General features: G+C 45.2%; 1 protein-coding gene across 2 annotated transcripts in view; it reads right to left on the bottom strand.

Moving 5' to 3' along the window:
- Nucleotides 1–26,851, bottom strand: part of LOC142251078 (cytochrome P450 2C28-like) — a 31,395-nt gene extending 4,544 nt beyond the window's left edge. Inside the window, exons 1-4 of one of the 2 annotated variants that reach the window (XM_075323587.1) lie at nt 26,592–26,851; nt 21,139–21,301; nt 19,528–19,677; nt 18,565–18,725 (exon numbers count right to left, since the gene is read on the bottom strand). In XM_075323587.1, the coding sequence (XP_075179702.1) occupies nt 18,565–18,725; nt 19,528–19,677; nt 21,139–21,301; nt 26,592–26,771 (654 nt within the window). In that variant the 5' untranslated portion in view covers nt 26,772–26,851. The remainder of the gene's footprint in view (nt 1–18,564; nt 18,726–19,527; nt 19,678–21,138; nt 21,302–26,591) is intronic. The other variant, XM_075323588.1, reaches the window with a different exon arrangement.
- Nucleotides 26,852–27,206: the final 355 nt, after the last annotated feature.

Below are 27,206 nucleotides of genomic sequence, written 5' to 3'. Positions count from 1 at the left end.
GTAGTGTCACACACAGCGACGACGACATCTCTGCAAAGTCGCCATTTTGTGTGACTTAGCAACGACCTCAACAGTGATGTCGCTGTGTGTGACACACAACGATCAGACCCCTGCTGTGAAATTGCTGCTCGCTCCTGAATGTTCCAGGTCATTTTTTGATCGCTGCTATCCCCTGCGCCATGATGATAAGCTCAGCATCCTTGTGTTTGACACCGCAGCAGCGACGGTCGCGACGACGCTGAAGGCAGTGACATAGGACTGAAGGCAGGATAAGGGCATGTTTTTGCAGTGTATTTTGCAACGCCCCTACGACTCCGATTGGTGGTTACAACAGCGTTCCAATTGGGTACCTTGCCGAAGGCGTTACAGTGATTTCATTCTTTAAGTTCCATTCTTTGTTCCATGTAGTAGATTCTCTGTCTGGTGTCGCTAGTGTGTCGTTCTTTGTGGATCTGAATGAAATGAAATAGAATGAATAAAAGCACTACTGCGTCTTCCTTTGTTTGGCACGGTCACCCAATCAGGCGCCGCTGTAGTGATCACCAATCGGAACAGAGGGGCGTGAAACATCTCTAGGGGTAAACACCACGCCTCTATCAAGGTCTGAGTCGTCGCACAGCAACGCGTGTGACACTGCACAACGACCGTCGAGGTCGCTATGATTTCTGCTCCGTCGCTGCTTAAAATTACATGTTTGACAGCTTACTAGCGATCATCTATGATCGCTGTTACGTCACAGGAAATGGTGACATAACAGCGACGTCGTTGTCATTGTGTGTGAACCCAGCTTAAAGGTGGTGTCACACATAGCGACAACGACAATGACGTCGCTGCCAAGTCACCATTTTCTGTGACGTAGCAGCGACATCCCGTCGCTGTCGCTGTGTATGACATCCAGCAATGACCTGGCCCCTGCTGTGAGGTCGCCGGTCGTTGCTGAATGTCCTGCTTCATTTTTTGGACGTTGCTCTCCTGCTGTGAAGCACACATTGCTGTGTGTGACAGCGAGAGAGCGACGAACTGAAGCGAGCAGAGAGCAGGAGCCGGCGTCTGGCAGCCTGCGGTAAGCTGTAACCACGGTAAACATCGGGTAACCAAGAAGCCCTTTCCTTGGTTACCCGATATTTACCTTAGTTAGCTTAGTGAGCTCCCTGCTCCCTGCACAAGTAGCTGGAGTACACATCGGGTAATTAACCCAATGTGTACTCTGGCTAGGAGTGCAGGGAACAGGGAGTCGGCACTGGCAGCGTGAGAGCGGCGTACGCTAGTAACTTAGGTAAATATCGGGTAACCAAGAGAAGTGCTTTCCTTGGTTACCCGATATTTACCTTAGTTACGCTTACACGTGTAGCTGCTGGCTGGGGCCTGGTCACTGGTCGCTTGTGAGATCTGCTTGGTTGACAGCTCACCAGCGACCATGTAACGACGCAGTAGCGATCATGATAAGGTCAGGTCGCTGGTCGTGATCACTGCTGCGTCGCTATGTGTGACACCACCTTAAAGCTGGGTTCACACATAGCGACAGCGACAACGATGTCGCTGTTACGTCACCATTTTCTGTGACGCAACAGCGACCTTGTATGTCGCTGTTATGATCGCTTAGTAGAAAAAAATATATACATGTACACATATATATGAGAATCGGGTTTTAGCCGCGCTGAGGGACCACCATTTCCAGGCTGTAGTTTATATTAAAAACTCTCTTTATTACAGCATCCAACGCGTTTCAGAGACATAAACCGTCTCCTTCAGGGAAAGAGAATGCATGCACAGTACACAGGCTGGTTACTTATAGAGGAGTACATAACGCCATGCTACAAGCTATGACGTCAATGCTCTCATGGTAACGGAGTGACTCATAGACACGTGAAAAATACAAAGGAGGAGCATTTGACTGCTGACAAAACATATAACGGAGCATTTGAAGAAGTATACATGAAAAATTATATATATGAAAAGCACAGAGGTTTAAAATGAAAAAATATATAATAATAAATAAAAAACACATACATATATATACATATATATATATATATATATACACACACACACACACATACACATGAAAATGCATTGACTGGCACAACCGTTCCAGGTGAGTGTATCTTTATATATTTTACACGGTTAATACCGGGTAAAACCCTATTTGCGCCTTTTTTCCCCCCTTTCAGCAGCTGTTATGATCGCTGCTTAGCTGTCAAACACAGCGACGCAGCAGCGATCATAACGTCGCTACATGTGCAGAGAGCAGGGAGCCGCGCACACTGATTAGCGCTGGCTCCCTGCTCTCCTAGCTACAGTACACATCGGGTTAATTACCCGATGTGTACTGCAGCTACATGTGCAGAGAGCAGGAGCCGGCAGCACAGGCAGCGTGAGAGCGGCAGAGGCTGGTAACGAAGGTAAATATCGGGTAACCACCTTGGTTACCCGATCTTTACCCTGGTTACAGCTTACCGCAGCTGCCAGATTCCGGCTCCTGCTCTCTGCTTGCTTCATTTCGTCGCTCTCTCGCTGTCACACACAGTGATGTGTGCGTCACAGCGGGAGAGCAACAATAAAAAAACGAACCAGGGCTGTGTGTAACGAGCAGCGAACTCACAGCAGGGGCCAGATCACTGCTCAGTGTCACACACCGCGAGATCGCTAATGAGGTCACTGCTGCGTCACAAAAACCGTGACTCAGCAGCGATCTCAGCAGCGATCTCGCTGTGTGTGAAGCACCCCTAAAGGTCCAGTCACACATAACGAGATCGTGAACGAGATCGCTACTACGTCACACTTTCTGGATCGTTTATGAGTCGTTGTTGAAATCGCATGTTGGGTGTCACACATAACGAGTTTATGAACGAGCATGCGTCCCGTATAACGATCTTTGAAATCGCTGGGACCCTGTCACACAGCTACTATGTTAACGATTCCAATCCCATTAGGGGCGTAGTAAAATGCAGTGAGTCACGTAGGCGTGCATTTGTGTCGCCTTTTCCGCTTTCATTGGCGGCCAATACTGCGTTCTGATTGGGCGGCCGGGCGGGCGTCGCCTTTTCCACCCCCTCCGCTCTGATTGATAAGGACCCTGTCACACAGCTACTATGTTAACGATTCCAATCCCATTATGCAGTGAGTCACGTAGGCGTGCATTTGCGTCGCCTTTTCCATACCCTCCTCCGCTTTCTTTGGCGGCCAATACTGCGTTCTGATTGGGCGGCCGGGCGGGCGTCGCCTTTTCCACCCCCTCCGCACTGATTGATAAGGACCCTGTCACACAGCTACTATGTTAACGATTCCAATCCCATTATGCAGTGAGTCACGTAGGCGTGCATTTGCGTCGCCTTTTCCATACCCTCCTCCGCTTTCTTTGGCGGCCAATACTGCGTTCTGATTGGGCGGCCGGGCGGGCGTCGCCTTTTCCACCCCCTCCGCTCTGATTGATAAGGACCCTGTCACACAGCTACTATGTTAACGATTCCAATCCCATTATGCAGTGAGTCACATTTGCGTCGCCTTTTCCATACCCCCCTCCGCTTTCATTGGCGGCCAATACTGCGTTCTGATTGGGCATGCAGGGGGCGTATCTAGCGGTTAAATTTTGGATCGCGTCCACCCTTTGTCACTTCTTTTGCGCTTTGCTTTGAGATAGAACCTGCGTCTCCACCCTGATTCCTTCGTCCATTGTACCCGGTCGCTTTGTTGGTGTGTTTTTCGGATCGAAGCCGCAGTTGCACCTGGAGTATCCTTGCAGTGCTGTCGAGTGTCGGTGAGATCGTATTTGCGATTCCGCTTGGATTCTACATTGATATACACTTCTTTGAAAAGGTAGGTCTTTTTTCTTGTTGGGGGGGTGGGCTTTTTTTTGAATAATGTTCTTGCTGTTAAGATATATGTTAATATTTATTATGTGAGTTGATTGCTGTTAGATATATGTTAATAGTTATTATGTGAGTTAAAGTTGCTGGCTTTTATCTGTGCGTGTATAATGCCTTTTAAAGAGGGGTCTCTCCATAGTGCTGTTTGTAATGTGTCCTATCCTAGCATTGCTGGCTCTTTTGTCTCTCATTAAATAAAATATAGAAATGTGGCACTCCTTCTATAGTCGCTGGTGCTTGGATAGGGTCCCACCCCAGATCAAAAAATGAAAAAAATCCAGCACTCAAAGCATTTAACTGAAATTGTTTTATATTTTATTCATGGATCTCTGTAATTATTAAAGCCGTTTCCGTCATCCGACCTTCATCAGTTTACGCATAAAAGGTTCTGTAGAAATATATGAAAAAGCTGGACCAGAGGAAAAAGCTGCCCGTCCCGGTCTGCAGTCAATGTCACATACTGTCTACAGAACCTTTTCTGTGTAAACTGATGAAGGTCGGATGACCGAAACGTCTTTAATAATTACACAGATCCATGAATAAAATATAAAACAATTTCAGTTGAATGCTTTGAGTGCTGGATTTTTTTCATCTTTTGTCTCTCAGCTACAGCCGCCATTTTGTGTTTCTGCCACACATAGGGGCGGCCATTTTAGTCTCTGCCACACCATAACCAAAAATTGTGATCGGTTTATTGCAACTTCTTTTATGTTTACATATAAATTTTTCATTCTTTATTTCAGATGGCTTATTATAACAAAGAAGACTTTGTGCGTGAGCTGTTGGATTTGTATCAATCACTGCCCTGCTTGTGGAGAATCAAATCCACAGAATATTCAGACAGAATAAAAAAACAAGCCGCCTATGCCCAACTGGTGGATCTTTTTAAAAAACACAGTGGAGGCGAGGCGGTAGATGTCAAAGTAGTAAAAAAGAAGATCCAAGGCTTGAGGACTGTATATAAGAAAGAAGCAAATAAGGTGGACAAATCAAAAAAGTCAGGGGCCGGCACTGACCAGGTATATGTTTCTCCCTTGTGGTATTTCAATCTCCTGGAATTCACAAGGGACCAGGAGCTACCACGAATGATGGAAAGCTCCTACCAAAGAAACGTAGACCTGGAAGCAGACATTGAAAACGATGACATCCCGATCGATGACAACACCTCCGCTGTTGTAGATGTAAGTACCTTATTTGCTTCACGTTACATAGTATTCAAACTTTTTATGTACATGCCATTGAGGAACACAAAATAGTAACTTATTGTTGCCATGATTTATTGTGCAGTTTGGAAATGTTATCCCTTCCAGTTCAGATAAGTACACTCCAATACAATTTTGTCACACTTTAATTAAATTTACTAACTATTAATGTATGACTTTTAATTAACATTTATTTTTCTGTTCCCGCAGAACCCTCAGACAGATATGGTGAGGCCCCAATTGAATGAGAACCCCACCACATCGAGCGAGCCTATTGTGGAGGATAATGAGGCACCTGCACCCTCTGGTGAAATGCGGCGAAGACAGTTACGCAAAAAGAAGGCCAACACCCCTGTGACATCGGCTGAATTTTATTCTTTGGCAACCCAACTGCTATCACAGCCAAAAAGCACCCCAGTCGATAGCTTTGCCGCATTTGCATCGGACAGACTCTGCAAATTGGATTCCACACAGAGGGAGCAAGCCGAAAGACTGATGTTGGAAGTCCTAAGAAAGGCAGGCCGAGGAGAACTGGATGACAATGACACGATATGCAAGAAGAACCAGTCCCATGATTCTAATACATGGATTCCTCGCCAGCCCCTGCAAAGTACACCGAACAGGATGCATCCACCACGCTTGCAGCTTGACCACCCCCCACAGTATCCCCCCCACAGTATCCCCCCCCACAGTTTCCCCCCCCACATTATCCCAGGTATTCAAATGATTCATTTTTAAGCCAACTGTCATCTCCCACCCGGCCTGAATATGTCCACCAATATGAAGACGGCCACTAAATTTTGTTATTGTTGTTGTTTTGTTATTTGAAATTAATTTCAATTGATTGTTATATTTTCATTGTAATAATAAATTTATGTTGTTTCAATCTTGCTGCCTGCGTTACTTAATTCAGCATATGGTTGTGATGCCCTGGCAAAACACGGTAGTTACAGAGATTGTACCATACTCCACCCTCATTGGCATACCACCACACAACCCACACACTCATGTACAGCAAACAACCAGTAAAGCCTAGTCACCCCCCTCGTGGATAATGGGATTGGTGCATCTATACAGATGCCTACATGTAATATGATGTTTGTGAGTGGTGAGTTTGTGAGTGGTGATAGCTGTTAACTTGCTTTATGCAATGAGACATACCAAACAGCAGATATCAATTTCAAATTTTTTATAACACATGAATATGGATACAATAACAAAAAAAAAAAAAACGTTAGTTGCTGCTGCCCTCCCCTTGTCCAGCCACATAACGGGCCAGCAGCGCCGCATGCCGCTCCACTCTGGCCATCAGCCTCCTGTGGGCCGACAAAATCCTTCTTTGGGAGGACATGATTTCGGCCAAAGTGGGTATGCCTATGGAGGGAATGGTAAAATTAATAAATCATAATTTTTATTTCTGCTTATTATTACAAAGTAGGAGATTCATGACTTACGGTTATCCCCCTCGTCCGATACAGACTCACTTATGGAGCCTGGACTAGCATCTATGATAACAAAAAACACTTTATAGTACTCAACAGCTTTTTGTTTTGTACTTTATATGGCGTTAATGTTATATTAAAAAATTACCGGGGGGCGATCCGGCCGGTGGCCCCTGTGGGTGGTACTCCTCCTCCTCCTCCTCCTCCTCCTCTGGTGGCTGTAGATCCACCGGGGGCTCGGGCACATGCTCTCCCTCCTCTGCGGCCCCTTGCTCCTCTGGGGGTTCTTAAGAAAATATAAAGTTTAATGTGGTTGCGTTATGATACATATAGGACTGTGGGGGGTACATTGAAATATATGGCGGACTACGTAGCCTACCTTATACAAGGACTATGGGGGTGAATTTGAACACATTGTGGAATATGTGGTGCAGTATAATATATGGAGAACTCTGGGGTGAATGAAACTTCATGGAGAACTCTAGGAAATTCATTACAGTTCATGGAGGACTATGGGATGCATTCTAATATCTGAAGGGTTATGTGGAACCCTTTATACTATATGGAAGGCTATGTGGGGGCCAATATTGTATTTGGAGAACTAGATATGAGGGGGTACAAAAATACAAGCAGGAGATGGAATTTTTTTGTGCTGAGGGAAAAAGACCCACTACCCACAGCACCCGGCTTTGCCATGCTCTCTCTGATATGGGAAAAGCTGGGTGGTGAGGGAATGATGTTTTGCCAAGCATGGCGAAGCTGGGTGCCAAGGACAAGAGGTATATCAGAACATATGAAAACTGTGTGCTGATAGAGGGTTGTCAGTTCATGGGAAATATATATATATATATATATATATATATATATATATATATATATATATATATATATATATATATATATATATATATATATATATATATATATATATATATATATATATATATAATAAATATATATACATTAAAATATATATATATTTATTATTTAAATATTATCTGTATATATTTATTTTTATAATTATATATATATATATAATTAATATATTATATATTTTTATAATTATATATATATATAATTAATATATGATATATTTTTATAATTATATATAGATATATATTATGTATATTTTTTTTTTATTATTATATATATCTAAATATATTTTTCGAATTGTATCTATATATATATATATATATATATATATATATATATATATATATATATATATATATATATATATATATATATATATATATATATTTTATATGTTTTATATATATATATATAATCTATCGATCTATAAAATAGATTATATATATATAATTTTAATTAAGTAAAAGGATATATATATCCTAAATATATACATTTAAATCAATATATTTATTACTTATTATATATGTATATTTTCTTATATTTATATATAATTAATATGAATTATATATATATTTAATTTAAAAATATATGTATAGACTTATATATATATGATATATATATATATATATATTTATATATGTATTATATATTTATATATTTATTTTTAGAATAAATATATATATATACATATATATATATAGATAGATAGATAGATAGATAGAGATTTTTTATATATATATATATATATATATATATATATATATATATATATATATATATATATATATATATATATATATATATATATATATATATATATATATATATATATATATATATATATATATATATATATATATATATATATATATATATATATATATATATATATATATATATATATATATATATAAAAAAATAAATAGATATATATTTAAGAACACCATTATACGTTGCCAAGGCACACTCATCTGCGCCTACCTTGGTTTTGTAACTCTGCTTGTATGGCAGAGATCCGGGCACTGGAGCGGTACCGCAGATCCGCTAATTTTTTTCGGATCTGGGCGCAGGTGCGCTCCAAATGAAATCTCCTCCTCAACCCACGTTGGATCCTGCGCAATACCGCTTTCTTATGGAGAAGTGGATGCTCTTGCGCCTCACGGCAATCATAATCGCGAGCATCCACTTCTCTAATTAGGTACCGGACCTCCGCCTCTCCCCAAGCTGTTGCCCTCCTGCGTGCCGCCATTGTTCGCTGGTGTGTCTACGTAGCAAACGCAGTTGCGTCACCCGCGGTAACGCCTCTTCACATCTGATTCGACCGATAGCGTCACGTGAACGCTAGCTCCAATCAGATTGGGGTGGACGTTGTTGATCCTGCTCCAGCCAATGGCCGCCGTCGGCCATGGCGGGATTGTTGATTTGTGAAATATTACAATGCTATGTTTGAAGGTGAAAGTGCGACGCACTTTTAACAAATCAGAATGATCTTTGCTGCAGAAATGAGATCGCGCCATGACGCAAATGCTGTGTCAAGGGGTCGTGGTATCACACACTGCGAGCGCACATACAATTATAAGAAATCGAAAAAGAGATGTCGTTTGAAGGTTTCGGGGACGCACAAACGTCCCCGTTTAAAAACCCCAAATGAAAATATATAAGGCTTCATATTCATAATTTGGGGCCTCCGGGGGTGATGTAACGGCAGCAATGGTGGTACTGCTCCCCACAGTAGCCCTTAATAGTGAATGAATGACAAACAAATCTTGTGGAAAGTTAAAACAACTGTTTATTAAAGTAATCATTTTGCAAAAATGACATTTTATTATAAATGTGATGAACATAACAATACAAGTAACCATATATTTTAAAATTAGTATAAATGTGATGAACATAATACAAGTAACCATATATTTTTTAAAATTAAGAAGGGAAGTTTCTAAAACCAATCAATACAAGAAAATAAAACTCAGCATAATAAATGTGCTCAATACAAGTTTATCTAATGCTGCCACGTAATTGCACCAGGACCATTAAAATATTGGCAGTACTTTTCTCGACAGGCCTTCGCATCATCGGTATTTCTGCCGGGCGCCAATGGTTGAAGTCCTGCGATTGCGGGATCTTCAGAATGCCATTCGCCAAGCACCACTTCGCCATTTAAGTCATCAGAGTCTACAAAGCCTGTTGGACAGTACGTAATAGCATCTCGCCGTCGAAGAAAGTTGTGAAGGGCGCAACAGGCCAAAACAACTGCGTCTATTGATGGTAGACTCAGGTTAATTGGTGTGTGGAAAACGCGGAAGCGATTTGCCATTATCCCAAAGGCATTTTCCACAACCCTGCGTGCCCTTGATAATCTATAATTGAACCTTTGTCTTTCCGCCGTTAGACTTTTCTGTGGGAATGGTTTCATGAGATTGGGATGAAGTGGGAAGGCTTCATCGCCCACAAATACAAAGTTAAGGTTTGCGGTAGTGTCAGAGTTGGGGGGCAAATGCAGTTCACCATTTTGCAAACGTTCACCAAAGCCTGTGTGTTCTAAAACCCCACCGTCAGAAACCCGGCCATTCATGCCAACATCAACAGCAATAAATTCGTAATTGGCATTCACAAGGGCCATTAGGATGATGCTGAAATAGCCCTTATAGTTATAAAAATAGGAGCCGCTGTTCAGTGGTTGAGTGATCCGCACATGTTTCCCGTCCAAAGCACCACCACAGTTTGGGAACTGCCAAAGGTGTTCAAAATCGGTGGCAATCTTCTGCCATTCCTCCACAGTTTTGGGGAACTCAATGTAGTTACGCAGACTGTGGAAAATTGCTCTACATGTCTCCGGAATAAGAATGCTGAGCAGGGACCTTGAAATTGCAGAAGAAAAATGTAAGTCTTGCAGGGAGCGTCCGGTGGCCAGGAAACGCAGCGTGACTGCCAATCTTTCATCTGCCGGGATGGCAGCACGCATCGCTGTATTCTTGCGCTGAATAATTGGCGTAACTCTTTCGAGTAAAAGGCTAAATGATTCTTCTGACATCCGCAGAAAATTGCGGAAATCCTGAGGATTATTTTCCTGCAGCTCTCTTAGCAGTTGCATGTGGGAGTATTTGTACCTCTTCTGCAGCCACTCTCTGGTCCACATGCGGCGCTTTCGTTTGGAACGCCTCTGTTCCACTTCACGTAGCCGACCGGCCTCAAACATCAATGCAGCACCCAGCACAACACGCTGCATGTCGTTCATGTTGTCCACACTGCAAAAAAACATGTAAAGATGAGAAAAGTTGCTATAAACCAATCACATTTTTTGGGGGGTGTAAAAGAGACACTAAAATGGCCGCCCCCATAGAAGTGCACCACTTCTAACTGTGTCAGAGAAACAAATGGCGGCTGTAACTGTGTCAGAGAAACAAAATGGCGGCTGTAACTGTGTCAGAGAAACAAAATGGCGGCTGTAACTGTGTCAGAGAAACAAAATGGCGGCTGTAACTGTGTCAGAGAAACAAAATGGCGGCTGTATCAGAGAGACAAAATAACCAGCAATACTACATAAGGACACATAAAAGGACGATGGACGCACAAAAGGACATATGTGTACAGATAACAACCAACCACTTTCATGATCCGCAAAAATAATTACTATCTATAAACACAAATACTTTCCATACTATAACAAAAACATGGAACAAGTAACATAGACTTTACGAAAATGACTTACCACGTCCAGAAAATGCAGCCGTCTATGCTATCTATTAATAATCGCAGTTTCGATCCTCCCAGCGACACGCTCGGGAACGAATGAGGGATATACAAGTGCAGATGCGGCTGCAGATGCGGCTTTGATCCGAAAACCAAGCAAGCGGGAACAAAGCACGAATGAATCTGTAATACAGCGACACGCTCGGGAATGAATGAGGGAAGATGCAGCTTTGATCCGAAAACCAAGCAAGCGGGAACAAAGCACGAATGAATCTGGGTGTAGTCACCGGTTTGCTCCTAGAAGACTCAAAAGGGAACAAAGCATGAAGTGATACCCAATCAGAGCGCAATAGTGTTCTCATTGCTAACCAATCGTTGCAGAGAGGGGGCGCGGAAATGGCGACGTAACTAAACACTATTGTTCTCAGCGCCAACCAATGGGCGCAGAAGGGGCGTGGAAACGGGGACGCAACAACACGCCTTCGTGCATCTCATCTAGGTCGTCAACGAAATCGTAAATAGGGTGTCAAACATACAGATTCATGCAGCCCAGCAGGACTCCAACGAGCCAAAAATGGCCCAAGCTGTTCGGCATCGATCAGCGATTTCGCAGCAGGGGGTGAATCGTTGGTACGTGTCAAACATGACGAGATCGCAATTGAAGTCGTTCTTGCGTCACAGAAACTGTGACGTAGTAACGATCTCGTTGTACGATCTCGTTATGTGTGAAGTGGCCTTTAGTCTGTCTTCCTGGCTTATCTCCTTGTTTTCAGAAGGGTTCTTATCTTCTCTGCTCTTATCAGTACACATATGCTATACACATCCAGCAACATGCTCACGAATGTGAAACCATGGCCTCCACAACCACTTCTACCCCCATGGAATCTACCAGCGGTGCTTCAAGAATAAAAAGCAAAAGGTGCAGCTGTTGCGGGCGGAGGAGGGGACGCTGCGCTCTCCCACTGCTCGGGTCCGGCTGCTGCTGCTGCTGCGACCTGCTGCTGCTCGGTGGCTCGAGCGATGGGCCGGATCCCGGGGACTCGGGCGGCACTCCTCGCCCGTGAGTGAAAGGGGATTGGTTTTTGGGATTGTTTATTGTCCGTGACGCCACCCACGGTTGTGGTGATTGTTTAGACACCACCGCTGCTCTGTATGGGGATCCCGGGAGCGGTGACAGGGAGCAGCAAAGTTGTTGGTTCTCCCATCCGTGGGTAGGGGGGTGGTCGTCCCGGGGCCCAGTGATGAGTTGGGGATGAGGGATGGCGGGGCCGGTGCAGGGCTTGGTGGGGTGCAGGGACGCGGGGGCAGCGCTGTACCTCACGGCACTGTGGTACTCACTCAGCCTGAGACAGGGACACAGTTCTCGGTAAAACACACGGCTGGAAAGACTGTTCCCACGGACGGCTGCTGTTGCTTTTCCCCAGTAGTTGACGGTGACTGTCCCTTTTCCTGCACCTAAGTCTATGTTGGTAGCGATGGGTTCCCACCGGTAACCCGCTCCCCGGCTTGGATATGGGCCGGAGGAGCCCCTCTTTGCCCGCAGGCGCTGGCCCTGAGAAACTGGTGCCTTGGCGGTGGCGGTGTCTCTAACGGTTGGACTGTTGCCTTCAAATCGGGACTTGGTTGTTGGGAGACCCAGAGGTCCCCTTCACTGATGGATTTGGCAAATTCACGGCGATTCCTAGCCTTGCCGGGATCCGAAAGGCCCCTGCCAATGGTGCTGGCTTCTCTTCGTATACCGCTCCGGTACCGCCGGGCCACCACCCGTCCACGGTCCTTTCGGCAACCTCCGAGCAGCCTCTCCTGCAGACCGTCACCGCCGTCTGGTAACCTTGCTGTTCTCAGTCCGGGGCACACACCCGGACCAACTTCAGGCTTCCTCAACTGTCACTTTCTCTTCCACTTTTACTCCTCTCTCTTGCTCCTTTACCACTCACTTCAACTCCTAAACTCATCTCATCTCATCTCATCTCTAACTGCCTGGTTTTCCCGCCTCCAGGGCTGTGAACTCCTCGGTGGGCGGAGCCAACCACCTGGCCCACCCCCTGGTGTGGACATCAGCCCCTGGAGGAAGGCAACAAGGATTTTTGTGTAGCTTTGGTGTACCTATCCGGGGTGTAGGGTGTGGTGGTGTCATGACCTGTGACCCCTGGCTTGCCCAGGGCGTCACACAGCTATTGCCCTTGTGATAATAAAACAAGTATTACATGTTCTGGATGCCAAAAATTCTTATGTAAAGCCCATGTTTATTGTTCTTCATGCAAGAATACATAAAGTAATATTACCATGTGAATATGTTCAAATTGAAGTGTTTATGATCTGTAGTTTTTTTAATTTTTTTTTCACAAAATGTTTGATTTAGTTGCTTTGGTTTGTTTTTTTTTACCACATGTGTAGTTTGATATTTTTCGTTTTGCTTATTACTAAGTTTTTCCTGAATAAAAAAAAAAAAAAAAAAAAAAAAAAAATCAATCAATTTCATTTTTCTTTTTTAATTTCCAAACATGTTCCCATACAGTCTAGGAATGAAAATAATTGCGTTAGAGTATCTAAAATCAAGATTTAATAAACCGGGTCATAGTGACCCAGGAGCAATACATGTGTATAGTACATGGGAACAGACCAGTAGGGTTAAGTAGGCATAAGTCTGGCTTATTCTGAGAAAAATATGTACAATTTTGATTTTTTTTTTTTTTTTTTTGTTAACGCTAGTCTTTCTACTTTCTTGATTTCAACCACAAAGATTATTCCTGAGATATCCACCCCTACTTGTGGCCTGATTATACAGGAACATTTCTAAGAAAAATTTCTCTCTTCTTGGCACCCAGTTCCATAGATGGTAAAGGCTACTTTACACACTGCGATATCGGTCCCAATATCGCTAGTGTGGGTACCCGCCCCCATCTGTTGCGCGACACGGGCAAATCGCTGCCCGTGTCGCACAACATCGCCCAGAGCCGTCACACATACATACCTGTCCGGCGACGTCGCTGTGACCGGCGAACCGCCTCCTTTCTAAGGGGGCGGTCCGTGCGGCGTCACAGCGACGTCACTGAACCGCCGCCCAATAGCAGCGGAGGGGCGGAGCTGAGCGGGACGTAACATCCCGCCCACCTCCTTCCTTTCGCATAGCAGCCGGGAGGCAGGTAAGGGGAGCTTCCTCGTTCCTGCGGCGTCACACGCAGCGATGTGTGCTGCCGCAGGAACGAGGAACAACCTCGTTACTGCAGCAGTAACGAGATTTGAGAATGGACCCCCGTGTCGCCGATTAGCGATTTTGCACGTTTTTGCAACGATGCAAAATCGCTTATCGGTGTCACACGCAACGGCATCGCTAATGCGGCCGGATGTGCGTCACGAATTCCGTGACCAATGACTCCGCATTAGCGATGTCGCAGCGTGTAAAGCCCGCTTTAGACTATACTATTTGTGCTATATTGGTAGGATACTTGGCTGAGGTTGCTTGACTTCCTTCTAAAAAGTAACTGTGTTGTAAGGAAACAACCTGGTTGAGATATAGTCAGTCATATTATGACAAGGGAGGTTGTAGATGTAAAAACAACCACAAGACGGCGAAACCTGGAAATAAGTTAAAGATTTGTTCCTCCTTCACTCCAGTGTGAATCTCACTGGTAGTGGAAGCAATGGCTTCTAATATTCAAGTACTAGATAGTGTATAGACATACATACATACATACATACATACATACATGTGCATCTCAATATATTAGAATATCAAAAAGTTAATTTCAGTAATTCAATACAAAAAGGGAAACATTATATAGAGTCATTACACACAGAAGGATCTATTTCAAGTGTTTATTTCTGTTAGTGTTGATGATTATGGCTTACAACCAATGAAAACCCAAAAGTCATTATCTCAGAATATTAGAATAATTGCCACAAAATACCTGCAAAGGTTTCCTAAGCATTTAAAATGGTTCTTTAAGGTGGTGTCACACATAGCGACGCAGCAGCGATCACGACCAGCGATCTGACCTTATCAGGATCGCTGCTGCGTCGTTACATGGTCGCTGGTGAGCTGTCAAACAGGAAGATCTCACCAGCGACCAGTGACCAGCCCCCAGCCAGCAGCGACGCGTGGAAGCGTAACTAAGGTAAATATCGGGTAACCAAGGAAAGCACTTCTCTTGGTTACCCGATATTTACCTTAGTTCCTAGCGTCCGCCACTCTCATTCTGCCAATGCCGGCTCCCTGTTCCCTGCACTCCTAGCCAGAGTACACATCGGGTTAATTACCCGATGTCTACTCCAGCTAAGTATGCAGGAAGCAGGGAGCCGGCACTGGCAGCGTGAGAGCGGCGGACGCTAGTAACTAAGGTAAATATCGGGTAACCAAGGAAAGGGCTTTTTGGTTACCCGATGTTTACCGTGGTTACAGCTTACCGCAGGCTGCCAGACGCCGGCTCCCTGCTCCCTGCTCGCTTCAGTTCGTCGCTCTCTCGCTGTCACACACAGCGATGTGTGCTTCACAGCGGGAGAGCAACGTCCAAAAAATGAAGCAGGACATTCAGCAACGACCGGCCACCTCACAGCAGGGGCCAGGTCGTTGCTGGATGTCACACACAGTGACAGCAACGGGACATTGCTGCTACGTCACAGAAAATGGTGACTTAGCAGCAACATCGTTGTTGTCGTCGCTATGTGTGACACCACCTTTAGTCTGGTTCAGTAGGCTCCACAATCATGGGGAAGACTGCTGACTTGACAGAAGTCCAGAAGGAAGTCATTGACACACTCCACAAAATGGGTAAACCACAAAAGGTCATTGCTAAAGAAGCTGGCTGTTCACAGAGTGCTGTATCCAAGCATATTAATGGAAGTTGAGTGGAAGGAAAAAGTGTGGTAGAGAAAGGTGCACAAGCAACCGGGAGAAGCGCAGCCTTGATAGGATTGTTAAGAAAAGGCCATTGAAACATTTGGGGAAGATTCACAAGCAGTGGACGCTGCTGGAGTCAGTGCTTCAAGAGCCATCACACACAGACGTATCCAGGACATGGGCTACAAGCGTCGCATTCCTTGTGTCACCACTCATGACCAATAGACAACGCCAGAAGCGTCTTACCTGGGCCAAGGAGAAAAAGAACTGGACTGTGCTCAGTGTCCAAGGTGTTGTTTTCAGATGAAAGTAAATTGTGCATTTCCTTTGGAAATCGCGGTCCCAGAGTCTGGAGGAAGAGTGGAGGCCACAATCCAAGCTGCTGAGGTCTGGTCTGAGGTCTCCACAATCAGTGATGGTTTGGGGGGCCATGTCATCTGCTATTGTAGGTCTACTGTGTTTTATCAAGACCAAACTCAGCGCAGCCGTCTACCAGGAAATTTTACAGCACTTCACGCTTCCCTCTGCCGACAAGCTTTTTGGAGATGGAAATGTAATTTTCCAGCAGAACTTGGCACCTGTCCACACTGCCAAAAGTACCAACACCTGGTTTACTAACCACAGTATCACTGTGCTTGATTGGCCAGCAAAGTCGCCTGACCTAAACCCCATAGAGAATCTATGAGAGACACCAAAGCCAACAATGCAGACGAGCTGAAGGCTGCGATCAAAGCCACCTGGGCTTCCATAACACCTCAGCAGTGCCACAGGATGATCGCCTCCATGCCACATTGATGCAGTAATTCATGCAAAATAAGGCCCGACCAAGTATTGAGGCATTTACTGTACAGACTTTTCAGTAGGCTAAAATCATTTTTTCAGTTGGTCTTATAAAATATTCTAATTTTCTGAGATAATGACTTTTGGGTTTTCATTGGCTGTAACCCATAATCATCAACATTAACGGAAATAAACACTTGAAATAGATCCCTCTGTGTGTAATAACTATATAATATATAGTAATAGATCACTGTGTATAATGACGCTATATAATAGATGAGTTTCCTTTTTGTATTGAATTAAATAAATTAAGTTTGAGGATATTCTAATTTATTAAGATGCTCCTGTATGTATGCATAAATATGGCAAAGCAGCATCAAAAATACTGTATATGAGGACTTATTAGCCACATAAGCTATGAAAAATCCCTCACCACTTTTTCACACCATTAGGAGGGCTGAGTAGTTTTAGATATCATATTATTTCCATTTAAAAGTTCAAAGAGTTTATTAAAACAACACAAACTGCACTTCTAGTAACATACAAAGCTTCTTCCATCTTAGTCCTGTTTCACACGTCAGTGAAAAAACACTGACGTTCTTCACTGACGTGTAAAACACGCACATGTCCCTCCGTGTGCCGTGAATTACGGCACACATGGGTTGTCTAAGTGCAATCCGGGCTCCGTTCTCCGTGGTCCGTGATTGCACATAGAGATTAACTCACCTGTGCCCGCTCCCGCTCTCCATGGTGCTGAACGCTCCCGCGGTGCAGCATCCGGTCGGCGCTGACCCCCGCAGCAGCTGCTTCCGGGTCGGCTGTGTCGTGCATTTATGAATATGTGCGACAGTAATGAGCCGGCTCAGAAGCAGCAGGGAGAACGGGCTGCACAGAGCGTCGCTGGAGCCGGGTGAGTAAAAGTGATTTTTATTTTATATGCACGTTTTTTTCTGGCACGTGTTTCACGGATCACACCCCTGCGTGGTCCGTGGGACATCAGTGATGCCAGACAAAAAAGGACATGTCTCCGTGCGGCAATCACGCACACGCGGGTACGCCGCACGGAGACAAGGTCAGTGAAAAATCACTGATGTGTGAGCAGACCCATTCATTATAATGTGTCTGCGTATGTCAGTGATTCTGGTACGTTTAAAAAAAAAGCACAAACGTCCCAGAATCACTGACTTGTGAAACGAGCCTTAAACTAACACAGTGTACACAGCCCGTTTAACTTGCAATACACCCTCACAAGTTTGGATACAACGTCTCACTAGAAGTATTCCAGTGGAGGAATTTTAGCCGCCCCTCAGTGGCCCCAGTGAGAAGAAGCGAACGCTCTCTTTTCTCAGAGGATTCCTTCCAGAGGCATCACAACCACTAAGGTTTGGATTCCACTTCTCCGCAGAAGTATCCCAGCTCAGGTATTTCAGTCTCCACTCACTGACCCCGGACACACACATACACATACACACACACATACACACACACACACACACATACACATACACACACACACACACAGTCCCAGTGAGGAGAAGCTAATTCTCTTTTCTCTCAGAGGATTACTTCCAGATGCATCATAACCTCCCCATGCTGACAATATGTCAAACAGACACCATTTTAAAAAAAACGGAGAAACACTCATGGGTGAAAGTATGTGGATAGTCCGACCCACCCGTCTCTTCAGATATCCGTAAACCTGTCCCTGGAGCCTCTTAATAAGACTCATGGTGCTACAGGTACCAGAGTAGACACCCAGGGTTGCAGCACCTCTGTGATACATACCCACAGCCATGTAACAAAAACAAATATAAATATAATATATATATATAGTGTATTACACACACGAAGAGGAATAGTTTACTCACCTGACCCCAAAAGCTGGTGAATGCCTTGGCAAATTCTCGAATGTGTGTCAGTAGAGACATAAACTTTTGGTCCTCATACTCATATCTCTCACCAAATACAACAGAGCAAATGACATTAGACACGGCAAGCTGCAGGAGATCGGTTGGATCAGTTGGAGTGTCTATATAAAAAAAAAAAAAATAAATAAAATAAAAAAAAAAAAAAAAATTACATAGAAATTATAAACAAATGTACAAATATGTGATCACTTTCATTTTATTATTCAAATTACTGGAAAACAAATGCATAGTGTAACTTATTGCTGTTAATTCTCAGGTCCCGTTCCCTGTATCCTGTGTCCATTACCTGTACCTGCTAACCTGTACCTAAGTTCTAGTACCTGTCATACCCGCTGTACCTGCCGTCCATGCTATACCTGCTGTATCCTCAATAGCCTCCAATGTGAGAGCATCAGATATGATATGTTATAGACACTCCGCTGCGAGTGTGATCCGAGTGTCATGTTAAAACAAAGGTATTCTCGCGCTTGCGAGAATCAGATCACAAGTGCGAAGAAGAGGGAAAGATTAATTTCTCCATCTTCTCCATTGCCTGTCTCTTCGTATACTGGACTGCACTCGGATGTCATCAGTGCAGTCCAATGTTTCACACGCACCCACAGACTTGTATGGGTGCGCATGATCCGATATACACTTCAACATGAAAAAAAATAAAAAAATTATCGCAGATTATTTGAATCTATAGGAGAGGATTATGAGAAGCCCAAGGAAATGAGCACAAAACCTATCCTAACAGATAGGACTATGGCAAAACTACACTCGTCAGCATGCCCATAGCTTAATTATAACCAAACCCTAAAACTTGCCACTTAGCAATGGTCTACAAACTTTGGCTTTCCAAGTTTCAAAAAACTACAACACCAAGCACACTCTTTTGTTGCATGATTTTTAATTATTACCTACCTTTAGTTTTCATAAGCCTCTCAGTCAGACATCGGGCCTCTTCTTGGATTCTTTCTTCGATGCTCCTCTTTCCCATTCCAAAATTTCTCAAAGTCATAAGAGTAAATCGACGAAGAGTCTTCCAGCGCTCTCCATTGCTCATGATGACCCCTAAAAAGATAATTTTAGTGAACTTTAGTATTTGATTCATATTATTATTATGTATTATTATAGCACCATTTTTTCCTTGGTGCTTTACATGTGAAAAACAGGCGGGGGGTGCATACAAAGACAAGTACAACAATCATGAACAATACAAGGCACAGACAGGTAGAGGAAAAGAAAGGACCCTGGCTGCGAGGGCTCATAATCTACCAGGGATGGGTGAAGATACAGTAGGGGAGGGTAGAACTGGTAGAGTGGAATGAGGGTTACTGCAGGTTGTTGGTTTCTCTGCTCCATTTGAAGTTTTTCATGGTAGGGGAGAGTCTGATATGCTGGGGTAGAGCATTCCAGAGTATGGGGGAGGCACGGGAGAAATCTTTCATACGATTGGGTGAAGAGGAGATGAGAGCGGAGTTGAGAAGGAGATCTTGTGAAGATCTGAGGTTACGTGCAGGTAGGTATCGAGAGGCTAGGTCACAGATGTAAGGAGGAGACAGGTTGCAGATCGCTTTGTAGCTCATGGTTAGTGTATTGAACTGGACTCTTTGGGCAATGGGAAGCCAGGGAAGAGATTGGCAGAGAGGAGAGGCCGGGGAATAGCGGGGGGACAGGTGGATTAATCGGTCCGTTGAGTTTAGGATAGATTGTAGGGGGTGCAAGAGTGTTGGAAGGGAGGCCACAGAGAAGGAGGTTGCAGTAGTTGATCTGGGAGATAATAAGGGCATGCACTAGTGTTTTTGAACTCCAAATTTGACGATTTGAACTTTATTTGGTTAAAACTAAATGTCCATGGTGGGCAGAATTAAGCCACATTTTCGCTGCTTTGTATCAGAGTATAGCACTGTTTTTTTTAATTAGTAGTTGATTACTTAGTTGAAGGCCCTCAGACACATTAGATAGTTTTCTAATGGGATGCTAGATACACAAGAACGCTCCTCTGATGGCAGCCTACCTGGTGGGGAAAAAAAGGGATCAACAGCAGAACTTCAGCAGGTGGGAACCTTCTCTTCCCTGACATCATGTGTCAGGGCAGAGTCAGGAGGCCACCATAGCCATCAGACTTTCATCCTATCCTGTTGATATCAAAGGCGGGGGCAGACATATCATTGGTGCAACCGGTGCAATGGCAATGGGCCTAACAGGTAAGGTGGCCCATTTCTACTTCCGAACCCCTCCATATACCAGAATGGAGAGTTTCTACCTAAGAATCTGGTGGGCTTGTGCCCCTTGTTCTTGGATATCAGATCTATACTTCCATACTTTTTCTTTTTGCAAAAGTGCTAAGGAAGAAGGAACATGAAGAGGGTTTCCAATTTTTTTTTAAGTTTTCGGTCAAGGTGTAGCTACAGTATTGACATTTCAGGCATGTGGCCAGTAGCCTTGAGAAGTCTAGCTACAACGCGATATTGTTCCTAAAAATAATATGGTCTTAATATAAACTTACCATCTATGGTATGGATATCTTACCATAATCCTTAAAAAACAGATCAGTAACTGCGACTCCCCCTCTGTCACTGAACACATCACTGTGGTCAATCAGCGCCTCCTTTACGGTATCATAGCCAATTAGTACGACGCAACGCTGGCTGGCGAAATAAATGGTATATACAGGTCCATACTTCTCACTCAGCTACAATGCAATATAAAAAAAATGGTAAGAAGTTTGGGATAATATATGAGAAATACAGTATATAAGATGTCTGTTAATGCTTGTTGAGGAGAATCTTGTATCCTGTGGAAAAGGAATGCTAACCCCGAGATAAGCGAGAGGTAGATGGAATACACGGCCCACAATGCGGAAGGAAGGAGGTGGGCGGGATGTTTACGTCCCGCTCAGCTCCACCCATCCGCTTCTATTGGCCGGCTGCCGCGTGACATCGATGTGACGCCGAACGTCCCTCCCACTTCAGGAAGAGGACGTTCGCCGCCCATATAGAGGTCGTATGGACAGGTAAGTACGTGTGACGGGGGTTAATCGTTTGTGCGGAACGTGCCACACATACGATGGGGGCGTTGCAAATCGCATACGATATTGTATGCTAAATTGCAACGTGTAAAGCAGGCTTAACACTCCAGTCTTGAGGCACTGTGCGCTGGAGTAAAATTCACCAAATTCGTGAAGAGTTGTGCTCCTCTTAAAAAGGAAACAACCAGCAAGATTTTCCCATATAAAGTAAATTCAGTGCCATACTGGCGCTAGCATGGTGAATCAAATCAGAAACTTCAGTTTCCTGATTGGATGTTTGATTGCCGAAAAAAAATGTTCTCAAAGTTCCAGAAATTAGGACATTGGTTGAGTGGTGTGTGCGGTGGGGTGGGCCTTTGTCGGTCAAGTCCTCTGTATATTCCTTCTCCTACGTCCTCCTTGCTTGCCTCCTTTTATTTAAGCTTTATTCCATGCCACCATGGTGGCACATGCTTATTGCTATTGTAATGTTATTGTCTTCATTATAATGGCGCTGGAGACAGAACATGCGTATACCGCTATCTTCGGTACCATTTTATTGAAGACCCTGTGGAGACGACTATAGGGTGCTTTACACGCTGCGACATTGCTACCAATATATCGTCGGGGTCACGTCGTTAGTGACGCACATCCGGTAGCGACATCTCAGCGTGTGACACCAAGGAGCGACGATGAATGAGTGCAAAATCGTTCAAAAACAGTGATCGTTGACACGTCGCTGCTTTCCTTAATATCTCTGCTGACACAGGTATGATGTTGTTCGTCGGTCCTGTGGCAGCAAACATCGCTATGTGTGACACCGCCGGAGCGAGGAACATCTCCTTACCTGCGTCCACCGACTATGAGGAAAGAAGGAGGTGGGCGGGATGTTATGTCCCGCTCATCTCCGCCCCTCCGCTTCTATTGGCCGGCCGCTTAGTGACGCCGCATTGACATCGCTATGACGTCAAACGCACCTCCCCCTTGAGGGAGGGATTGTTCGGGGGTCACGGCGACGTCGTGTGACGCTGCCGTAGCGATAACGTTCGCTACGGCAGCAAGCACCAAATTTCGCACGAACGACGGGGGCGGGTGCTATAGCGCACGACATCGCTAGCAATCACTAGCGATGTCGCAGCGTGTAAAGCACCCTTATGAGTGGCAGGGGCACATGTGCAAATGAAAACAAACAATTAAATCTGCACATGCGCATATGGTTCTCATATTTGTATCCACAGTGTCTTCAATAAAATGGTGCTGGAGATCGCGGTACACGCATGGGCTGACTCTGGAGCCATTTTAATTCAGACAAGATCACAATAGCAATGCGCATGCGCGACCAACAGCGGCAATTGTGGCGTGACGTGAAAAAAAGCGTGCAAGCCAGGAGTGCGCAGGAGGAGGAATATAAACAGAGGACCCAACGCACAAAGGCCTGCCCTGCTGCACACGCCAGTCAATCAATGCACTAATTTCTGGACCTTTGAGAACATTTTTTGGGACAATCAAACATCCAATCTGGAAACTGTAGATATGATTGGATTCACCATCCTAGTGCCAGTATGGCACTGCCTGTTTTATATGTGAAAATCCTACTGGTTAGTTCCCTTTAAGGGGGTTCATTTTTCAACTGTTGGGCCACCACCAAATATTTCATTCTAAGTCAAGGTCCAAAGTACATTGCTTTTGCAATTTACTCCACTTTAGTGATGATGAATCACCCCGAACACTACACTCTATGTGTGCACTCAGATAGGAGCTGTGCACAGTTCGGAGGGGTCCATTGCCCAATCAGGGGGGGGTCTCAGTACCCGGCCACCACTGATCTACAGACAATCAAAGTACCTTCCAAAGTTGAAAAGATGGCTAGAAAGTTTATTTACTCTTTGAATATTCATTCACATTTCATCCATATTGGCAGTTCATCACTCCAAGTTAATAGGGGATGTGCTGCTGCCAACATGACGCTGCAAGGGGATAGATCAATCATTCTGCCCCATACAGGCCGGAAAATGAGCCCTGAATGACTGGTTTATATTCTACAGATGCTGGTAACAGGCAGAGATTAGCGCCATATGATTGCACTTCTACTATACCAGTTGTGTATAAGACGTTTTGGACTGTGGCCGGTCGTTATCTTGAAGCTGATGTAGATAATTCTAAAGAAACTGCATGGTTTACATTGAGAGGAGTGTTCTCCAGTCCTACATAAAGAGACAGTTATTAGTGATGAACATGCCATGCTCAGGTGCTCAGGACTCAAAATAAGCAGCTGGATGCTCGGATAGGCGCAACTTGTGTACCGAGTATAATGAAAGTCAATGGGGAACTTGACCATATTTCTGGAAAATGCTCATGAAAAATGCTCGAGTTCTCCATTGACTTCCATTATACTTGGTACAGAAGTTGAGCCTGTATGACTGACAAAATTCACTTTACCAGTACCGAGCACCCGAGCATGGTAGTGCCCGCTCATCACTAGTTACGAGTACTGAGCACCCGAGCATGGTAGTGCCCGCTCATCACTAGTTACGAGTACCGAGCACCCGAGCATGGTAGTGCCTGCTCATCACTAGTTACGAGTACTGAGCACCCGAGCATGGTAGTGGCCGCTCACCACTAGTTACGAGTACTGAGCACCTGAGCATCGTAGTGCCTGCTCATCACTAGTTACGAGTACTGAGCACCCGAGCATGGTAGTGCCCGCTCATCACTAGTTACGAGTACTGAGCACCCGAGCATGGTAGTGCCCGCTCATCACTAGTTACATGTACTGAGCACCCAAGCATGGTAGTGCCCGCTCATCACTAGTTACCAGGGAGTACCCGAGCATGGTAGTGCCCGCTCATCACTAGTTACCAGGGAGTACCCGAGCATGGTAGTGCCCGCTCATCACTAGTTACGAGTACTGAGCACCCGAGCATGGTAGTGCCCACTCATCACTAGTTACAAGTACTGAGCACCTGAGCATGGTAGTGCCCGCTCATCACTAGTTACGAGTACTGAGCACCCGAGCATGGTAGTGCCCACTCATCACTAGTTACGAGTACTGAGCACCCGAGCATGGTAGTGTCCGCTCATCACTAGTTACGAGTAGTGAGCACCCGAGCATGGTAGTGCCCGCTCATCACTAGTTACGAGTAGAGAGCACCCGAGCATGGTAGTGCCCGCTCATCACTAGTTACGAGTAGTGAGCACCCGAGCATGGTAGTGCCCGCTCATCACTAGTTACGAGTAGTGAGCACCCGAGCATGGTAGTGCCCGCTCATCACTAGTTACGAGTAGTGAGCACCCGAGCATGGTAGTGCCCGCTCATCACTAGTTACGAGTAGTGAGCACCCGAGCATGGTAGTGCCCGCTCACCACTAGTTACGAGCACCGAACACCCAATGATGAGGACACAGTTCTCGGTAAAACACTCGGCTGGATGGACGGGTCCCACAGACGGCTGCGGTGTTGTTTTCTCCCGGCAGGTTGATGGTGACTGCCTTTCCCTGCAACTAGATACAGTAGATGGTTCTAATGGGTTCCCACCGGTAACCCGCTCCCCGGCTTGGATATGGGCCAGAGGAGCCCCTTTTGCCCGCAGGCGCAGGCCCTGAGAAACGGTTGCCTTGGCGGTGGCGGTGTCTCCCTCACTCGGTTGGACTGTTGCCTTCTGTCGGGACTTGGCTGTTGGGAAACCCAGGAAGTTCCCTTCACTAACGAATTTGGCAAATTCACGGCGACTCCTAGCCTTGCCGGGGTCCGTAAGCCCCTGCCAGATGGTGCTGGCTTCTCTTTGCGTACCGGTCCGGTACCGCCGGGACACCGCCCGTCCACGGTCCTTACGGTAAACTCCGATAGGCCACTCCTGCAGACGGTCACCACCGTCTGCCAACCTTGCTGATCTGTCCGGGCCGCACACCCGGACCAACTTCAGGCTGATCTGTCCGGGCCGCACACCCGGACCAACTTCAGGCTGCTCTTTTACTACTTTTTCCTTCTGCTCACCTTCACCTCCAACTGTCCTCACTCCTCTCCAAAACTAAACTGTTTACTTTTCCGCCTCCAGGACTGTGAACTCCTCGGTGGGCGGGACCAACCGCCTGGCTCCACCCCCTGGTGTGATCATCAGCCCCTGGAGGAAGGCAACAAGGGTTTTGTGTTTGACTTCGGTGTGCCTGCTGGGAGTGTGGGTGTTGTTCTCTGTGGCCCCTGGCTTGTCCAGGGCGCACAGTAGTGCCCGCTCATCACTAGTTACGAGTACCGAGCATGGTAGTGCTCGCTCATCACTAGTTACGAGTACCAAACACCCGAGCATGGTAGTGCCCGCTCGTCACGAGTACCGAACACCTGAGCATGGTAGTGCCCGCTCATCACTAGTTACGAGTAGTGAGCACCTGAGCATGGTAGTGCCCGCTCATCACTAGTTACCAGTACTGAGCACCTGAGCATGGTAGTGCTCACTCATTACTACTTACGAGTACTGAGCACCCGAGCATGGTAGTGCCCGCTCATCACTAGTTACCAGTACTGAGCACCTGAGCATAGTAGTGCCCGCTCATCACTAGTTACCAGTACTGAGCACCTGAGCATGGTAGTGCTCACTCATTACTACTTACGAGTACTGAGCACCTGAGCATGGTAGTGCCCGCTCATCACTAGTTACCAGTACTGAGCACCTGAGCATGGTAGTGCCCGCTCATCACTAGTTACCAGTACTGAGCACTTACTACAAGAAAAAGCATAAAGTAAACCTTTCTTAAACTTATGTTCTTATTGAACATTCTAGAAATCCTGAGGGGCATTTTATGGTAAGTGTCTGATTCCGGACTGACTTTGCGTTAGTCTTTTCTCCAGATGATATAATTGACATTTGATGCACGCATTAATTTGAATTTTAATAGGAGTCATTTTCAAAGATTTTCATCCTTTGATTCTCCAATCAAACACATAACTTATGAATGTAGGGTAATATTAAGGGCTTTTGTACCTTAAGTAAAGATCGTTGTAGTTCGGAAGTGCCGCTCTGGAACACGTTTCCCAGGAATGGTACGGGTAGAGGTCCTGGAGGCAGATTCTTCAGATTTATCCTATTCCACCATTTAAGAAGGTAAATTAGGACAGTGACTGCCGTGGTTAAGAGAAGGGTGAGTACAACATTCAGCGCCATGCTGCGGAGAAGCGTCTGTGACAGGAAAGCGCAGGATTTCCGCACTATGTCCCTGTAGACTTATTCCTGTATAGAAAAGCCTGACTCGCCTCCCTACATTCCACAGGGCATGTGATCAGCGAGGAGGGGTTGAAGGGCGAGTTTGTAGTGCAGAGGTACAATTAGCTAATTAAGGACCTGTATGGCTGTGTGATGGGTAGAACAGGTAACTAAGAAAAAGGAGAGACATAATATGAAGTAATAGGCTACATGCACACGCTGCAGTTTTTTCTGCACACAAACTGTAACCAAAACTGCACCCAAACTGTAACCAAAACTGCAGCCCAAACTGCACCCAAAGGCTAAGTTCACACACTGCATTTTTTTGACGCTGCGTTTTTGTGCGTTTTTGGCCGGTAAAAACGCACAAAAACGTACCCGCGGCAAAAAACGCAT

This window comes from Anomaloglossus baeobatrachus, chromosome 9, assembly GCF_048569485.1.
Source record: "Anomaloglossus baeobatrachus isolate aAnoBae1 chromosome 9, aAnoBae1.hap1, whole genome shotgun sequence".
Taxonomy (NCBI): Eukaryota; Metazoa; Chordata; class Amphibia; order Anura; family Aromobatidae; genus Anomaloglossus; species Anomaloglossus baeobatrachus.
Note: the sequence above shows the minus strand (reverse complement) of the source record. Positions and strands in the feature narration are given on the sequence as shown.